At 48.6% G+C, this 7,169-nt stretch overlaps 1 protein-coding gene across 1 annotated transcript in view; it reads left to right on the forward strand.

The window, feature by feature from the left end:
* Window positions 1-2,260: 2,260 nt before the first annotated feature.
* LOC101351903 (histo-blood group ABO system transferase 2-like) overlaps window positions 2,261-7,169 on the forward strand; it is a 42,338-nt gene continuing 37,429 nt past the window's right edge. The window contains 6 exon segments of the mRNA XM_023742653.1: window positions 2,261-2,278; window positions 2,361-2,437; window positions 2,867-2,902; window positions 3,920-4,048; window positions 6,541-6,725; window positions 6,728-7,115. Of these exon segments, the coding sequence (XP_023598421.1) occupies window positions 2,261-2,278; window positions 2,361-2,437; window positions 2,867-2,902; window positions 3,920-4,048; window positions 6,541-6,725; window positions 6,728-7,115 (833 nt within the window).

Genomic DNA, 7,169 nt, shown 5'->3' on the forward strand with positions numbered 1-7,169 from the left:
ATATGTAGTGGTATTTCATTGTGATTTTAGTTTTAAGTTCCGTAACAAATCTGTCTTGGAAGAAGTACGGTCAGAATGCTCCTTAGAAGCAAGGATGGCGAGACTTTGTCTCACATTCTTTGGACATGTTGTCAGGAGGGACCAGTCCCTGGAGAAGGGCATCATGTTTGGTAAAGTAGAGGGTCAGTGAAAAAGAGGAAGATCCTCAATGAGATGGATTGACACAGTGGCTGCAACAATGGGATCAACTGTAGGTAGCAACGATTGTGAGGATGGCGCAGGACTGGCAGTGTTTTGTTCAACTGTACATAGGGTTGCTCTGTGTCAAAACCAACTCAATGGCACCTAACGACAACAACCACAACAGTGGCTAACGATGTTGAACATCTTTTCGCAAATTCTTTTTGCTATTCTTCTATCTTTTTCAGTGAAGTATGTGTTCAGATCTTCTTCCATTTTTTTTTTATTGTAGAGTTTGTTTTCACTTAATTGAGGTTTGAGAGGTTGTTAGATATTTTAAATACAACTCCTTTATCAGACATATGATTTGTTATCTGGTTAGGAGTTAGGCTGTTGCAGTTTGCTGCAGCTGCAGATGTCAGAGGCTAAAATTTCCTCTGGCGTCCTTGTTTTGCCTCTCCTCTTGTCTTTGGTTTCCCTAGAGACTCCTTAAATAGGGTCTGAGCCCTGTAGTTCTCCTCAGCTGTAGTCTTCTTTATTATACAGGAGCCCTAGTGATATGATGGTAAGATGTAGAGGGAGGAAAAGCATTCTATGATCCTATGATCCTTTCTGATAGGACTCATTCTTATAGTAAGTGTGTCCTGGCTTGTGACTCTCAGCTTTTTCACCCCACCCCTTATGTACCACAGGGAGGCTAGAGGGGGCTTGTCTTAGGCTACATTCTCTACAGAAGCAAAACCAGTGAAGCGTATAAATATACATATATGGAGAGAATTATATCAAGGAAATGGCTCACGTGGTTGTAGAGGCTGTAACTTCCCAAGTCAGTGGGGCAGGATAGAGGCTTCTCTTGATTCACGTAGCCATGAGTACTGGTGAACCCAAGGAGAGCAGAGTGATCCGGACTTATTTCAGAATGGTTACTTGTCCTCTCCCCCTGCTGGAAGCACCAGGGGATTTTTCTCGCCTCTTCACAGTGAGGACCTGGTGGGGCTCCTGAAGGCAAAACTCATGAAGTGTGGGAGACTCCCTAAGACTGCACCTCATAGGTGTTTTATATCTTGAACTCCACCCTCTGTCTCCAGCAATTAGTCAATTACGCTTAAGCATTCCTACCTGATGTCGGTTCCAGCAGTGGTTTCTGCTCCTGGTAAGCTGGAATTTTCTGTATCTGCTTGTATCTTCAGGTTTTGGGAGGAAGTTTGCCCTATGATCTCAATTCTCTGACAGATGTAAGAAGAGTTGCTGATTTTCGGTTTATTAGCCTTTTTCTAGCTGGAAGGGTAAGTGTGATGACTCTTTACATATTGGATCAGGAAAAAAAAAACAGATATGTGAATTGGAAATAATTTTTATTTTTTTGAAGCTAAAGTTTGTGGTTTGCCTTTTTATTCTCTTGATAGTGTCATTTGAAGAGCAAAAGTTCTTCATTTTGATCAAGTCCAATGTATGAATTTTTTCTTTTGTAGTTCTGCCTTTTGGTGTTGTATCTAATAAATCTTTGCCTAATCCAAGGTCATAAAGACGCAGCCGGCCCGATTTACTTTGCTGTGGTCTCTGTCTTGGTTTCCTGGAGCGACCCAAACAGAATACCACAAAGTCGGCGTCCTTAAAGAACAGGAATTTACTGTCTCACACTTCTGGAGGTGGGGAGTCCGAATCAGGGTGTCGGCTGTGTCGATTCCTTCTGGGGATTCTGAGAGAAGACCGTCCCATGTCCCTCTCCTGCTTCTGGTGGCTCCCGGCAATCCTTGGCGTTCCTTGGCTGCTTGGAGATGCATTCGCCTCCGTCGTCACAAATGTCTCTGTTTCCCCATGTGTGTGACTCTGTCTTCCATGTCTGTCCTCCTCTTTCATAAATTGCCACGCAGAAGGGATTAGGAGTGGGATCACCCTGCTCTGATGTGTCCTCATTAATTTAACCGGTCACATCACAAAGAAAAACCCAATTTCCCCAAACAAGGTCATGTTCACAGGTGCAGATTTAGGACTTCAACAGATCTTTCTTGGGGATACAGTTCAACCCGTAACAGGTTGCAAACATGGTCTGCTCACCTGGCTAGGGCAGAAGGGCTGCATGGCCCCAGCTTCGCAGGTCAGTGGGCCTGTGGCACGGCCGGCTCTTGGGGAAACCTGGGCTGTCCAGCACAGTGGTGCTTCTCCCGGCCCCACCCCAGGCTCTAACACTCTCCGTTTACTTCTTCAGTGCAAGTGACGGCCACATGGATGCCTGCAGAGTGCCCAAAGTACCCAGGTATTGTGGACCATATCTTTGGGGTGTTTCTGTGCCGATTTCCCAGCAAGTCACAATGCCCCTCCTCCTGCAGGCCTCTTTTTAGCCCCTCCAGGGCCTGATTCATAGAAAGTGAAGAAGCAAGGGAAGTGGGGGAGGGCCATGAGGAAAGAAAAGAATGGGAGTAAGCATTGGATGGTGATGGGCACAGGCGAGCTCCAGCGAACTCCCGGGTCACCTGGCTGCCCCGGGTCAGGGGTCTTATCTGTGGTGTACTGGGATCCCTGCTTCTCAGTCCTCAGTTCAGGTGCAACCTACATGGCATGGTTGGGGGTGGTGGGGGTGTGGAGGACAAAGGAGACAGCACAGATGGAGGTGGGATGGAGGCGAGGTGGAGCTGGGCACATGGTCGGGGTGGGTGTGGACCAGCCCTGGTGTTCTTCTCCACAGGATTATCTACCCCAAACCCCAGCTCCTCAAGCCCACGTGAGCAGGGACTTCTGTGAGAGCTGGGTGGGTCCCTGTCACACCTACGTCATGTGTGCTCTCTCTCGTGCTCTCCCTGCCTCATGGGCTTCCCTTGGCCTTTTCCCTTTTCTTTCTCTCACAGCTATAGGCATAAACAAGCAAATTAGTTCAGTGGGTTTGGTCCGACTCAAGGGGGTGATGGAAGGTGCCGGAATCAGAGGCAGGAGACCTGGCCTGGACCTGCTTCATCATTAGGAGCTGTGTGGCTGCCCACACCAGTGATAGACACTCTTCTCATTTTCTCCTGGGGCAGGACAGCAGGACATAGGGGTCTGGGATGGATCCCCTCCGAGGTCTTTCCGTGGTGCGAGTGTCTGGAAGACGGTGGTTCCAAAGCCCTCTCTGCACAGATGGCTGTCTCCACCTCCAGGCCTCTTTACCCACTGCCCATATCTGGGCCCTAGCCCACACCTCCTGCTTCCACTGCCCCAGAGAGGGTACAGCAGCCCGTTGCCATGGTACCTAGAAAGCCAAGTGAAGCAGAGATCAGAGTAGCCAAGCTGTGTGTGCAAAAGGGCTCCTCCCAGCCTCACTGTACCCCAGAGCTTCAGTGTGGGAGGATGCTTAGTGACCACCTGATCAGTCCTCATTTTACGGGTGGGGAAACTGAAGCTCAGAGAGGTAAAGGAATCTACCTAAGGTCCTACAGCTGGTGAGGGGCCGGTCGGGAGGCAAGCCCCGGCCTGCCTGACAGACCGTGGGATCCAGCACAGGGCTGGTACTCAGGGACGCGCCACGGTACAGCACCAAGGTTTCTCAGCCCGAGCCAGAGAAGCGGGAGGGGAGAGATGAGTTATCTGTTCTGTGGGGTCTCAGCCTCTGAGCTGGTAGTGGAGAGAACACTGAATTGAGAGTCTGGAGACCCGTGTCTACTCTAAGCCGACTACTGACCGCTGAGTCCCTTTGTACAAACCTTTCTCCCTGTGGCCGCCTTTCCCCCTGTCTGCTCTAGTGCGCTCTGGTTTGTCCACACAGGAGGACGGACGTGCTGGTCACCACTCCCTGGTCTGCCCCCATCATCTGGGACGGGACCTTTGACGCTGCCATCCTGGACATGCAGTTCAGAAACACCACCATGCGGCTGACTGTGTTTGCCATCAAAAAGTAAGTGCTCGGGTGGCGGAGGAGGAAAGGGGAGAACGAGGAAGGGTCCTGGAGTGGGCGGGAGGCTCCTTTGTGCCGCCCTTTTCCAGTCCAGGTGCTGGCTCACCATGGAGGGAGGAGGCAGAGCGGCTCTGCAGTAGGTGGACGTGCTGGGATCTCCACGGCCCAGGTAGGCCCTCGCTCAAACAGCAGCCCCTCTACCCGAAGTCACCAGGCAGCTTCCTCTGCGGGGACGTGAGGCCAACGACACTTAGCTGTCCCAGTCTGTGTGCTGGGAGCTTCATCTAAACACAGCCAATAAGGGGTGCTCCCTACCTCATCCAAACTGGCAGGCAAACTGAGGCTTAGCCAGACACCAGAACCAACCAGTTGTCCTCCCATCAGTTCCAACTCATGGTGACCCCATGTGTGTCAGAGTAGAACTGTGCTCCATAGGGTTTTCAATGGCTGATTTTTTGAGAGTAGATCGTCAGGCCTTTCTGAAAGCCTGATGATCTACTTCCAAAAAAAGATCAAGTGCCTCTGGATGGACTCCAGTCTCCAACCAATCAGTTAGCAGCTGAGTGTGTTAACAATTGCACCACCCAGGGACTCTGACTATAGCACACTTTCCCCAAAATATGTCGGTGTGCAAATCCTTAACTAGAATTCGGTGGATGTTTACAGTGTTCCTTCTCTGAAAGTTAAATGTACAATGAAGAGCAATATCTTAATTCTCTGTTTGCTGAGTTTTGACAAACGCTTACAGCTGTGTAACAGAAATCCCTATCAACCCATAGGAAATCACCATCGCCCCCAGAAAGATCCCCTTGACCCTTCCCAGTAGGTCCCTGCCCCCTACTTCCTCAGTGGCAACTACTGTTCTGATTTTTCTCCACCATGAGATGTTTTTTACCTACTGGGATCATGAAGCCTGTACTCTTTTGTGGTAGCCTTCTCTCACTTAGCATAATTATTTTGAGATTCATCATGATTTTGCATGGATCAGTAGCCTTTCTTTTTTTTTTTTTTGCTGAGTAGTATCCCATTGTGTGGTATACTGAAGCTTGTTTATCCATTCTTCTTTTGATGGACACCTGGGTTTTTTCCAGTTTTGGCTATTATGAGTAAGCCTCTATGAGTATTGTTGGACAAGTGTTTTGTGTGGTTATGTGTTACATTTATTCTTGGTTAAAGACTTAGGAGTGGCATTGCTCAGTCAAAGATTACATGTGTGTTTAGTTTTATTTAAAAAACAAAACAAAAACCATTGCCAGGCCTTTTTCCAAGTTGACTGTAGCATTTTACAGTTCCACCAACAATAGCTGGGAATTGTAGTTGCTCACATGCTTACCAATGTTTGCTGACGTTAGTGGCCTGTAAACTTGTATACTTGTGTCTTTGTACACGTTTGTGAGTAGGCCTGTGGGGTGTATGCCTGGAAGTGGAGTTGGGGGAAGGATATGCACATTCAAGACCTAGACAGGGTTTCTCACAGTGGCCTCCCAAAGGGTTAAAACAATTGACATTCCCATTAGCAGGGCATGAGAGTCCTCCGTTCCAGCGTTCTCAGCCTCATTGAATTTTTCACTTACTCACTTGTTTAAAACATATTTATTAAACAGCTATTATGTGCCAGATGATGGGGAGAAGGCAGTCAGCAAAACGCATAAAGTTCCTGCTTTTGTGCAGCTATATTCTAGCCCCAAAAGACAGAAGAACAGGTAAACACATATGTTTAAAAACATAACGAAGGTGGAATAACGAGCTACAGAGTGACTTGTGTTATTATTTATTGAAGTATGTGTCTGTTTGCTCGTTTTTTTTCTTTTTTATTGAGTTATAGTTTTCACATAGGGAAATACACACATCTGAGCACAAGAGCTTGCTGAATTGTCACATCTGCACACTTCTGCGTGAGAACTTGCAGAAGGAGCTATAGAGTGCCTGCAGCCCACGGCTTGAATCAGCAGGTCTTCTCTTGGTGCATTGATTGTGAGCAGAAGAATGAAAGCTGTAGGGATGAGTGTTACAGGGAACGGCTTCCAGGCAGAGGGAACAGAAAGTGCAAAGGGCCTGGAGCAGGTGTAGCCTGTGTCGTGATCATCAAGGAGTTGACTGCCAAGAGCAGAGGGATTGAGGAGAAGGGAAAGAGGTCAGAACCAACCGTGTAGGACCTGGTAGACCACTATAGGGCCTCAAATGGCTTTTTTTCTGTTCTTTTCTTAAGAGACACAAAGCTGTTGGAGGGTCTAGAGCTATGGAGTAACATTGGATATTATCAACTTTTTCAAATTTTGCAAACCTTATGGCTAAATGAAATATCCTGTTACTGTGAGTATTTGTTCAACACCAGGCAAATTTGAATGTCCTTGCATATGCCCAGTACAGTTGGGCCACATCGTCTGTAGCGAGTAGAATGGCTACCATTTTACGAGCCAGTTTCATCTAAGACTCCTTCTTTTGCTGCTGTTCACTCTGTCTAACTCTCACCCTCTCTTTCCTGGTCTTGGGTACGTGGTCTTCCTGAAGCTGTTCCTGGAGACTGCAGAGAAGTACTTCAGGGTGGGACACAAGGTCAACTACTACGTCTTCACTGACCGACCAGCTGACATCCCGCATGTCCCCCTCCAGGAAGACCGGCAGGTGGTGGTCCTCAATATCCGCAACTACACCAGCTGGCAGGACATGTCCATGCACCCATGGAGATGATCAGCAACTTCTCCGAGCAGCGCTTCCTGCATGAGGTGGACTACCTGGTGTGTTTAGACGTGGACATGAAGTTCAGTGACCACGTGGGCGTGGAGATCCTCTCCTCCTTGTTCGGCACTCTCCACCCTGGCTTCTTTGTTGCCAATCGCCAGGCCTTCACGTATGAACGCCGCCCATTGTCTCAGGCCTACATTCCAAGAGATGAAGGTGATTTCTACTAGGCCGGTGGCTTTTTTGGGGGCTCAGTGATAGAGGTGCACAGGCTCACCAAGGCCTGTCACCAGGCGATGATGGTGGACCAAGCCAATCACATTGAGGCCGTGTGGCATGACGAGAGCCACCTGAACAAGTACCTGCACAAGTTGTACAAGGAAAGGTCATGGAAGCCCCACAGACACATCCGAACTCCCTGAGGGACTGAATTGCTGGG

Source organism: Trichechus manatus, unplaced genomic scaffold, assembly GCF_000243295.1.
Source record: "Trichechus manatus latirostris isolate Lorelei unplaced genomic scaffold, TriManLat1.0 scaffold00214, whole genome shotgun sequence".
NCBI classification, from domain to species: Eukaryota; Metazoa; Chordata; class Mammalia; order Sirenia; family Trichechidae; genus Trichechus; species Trichechus manatus.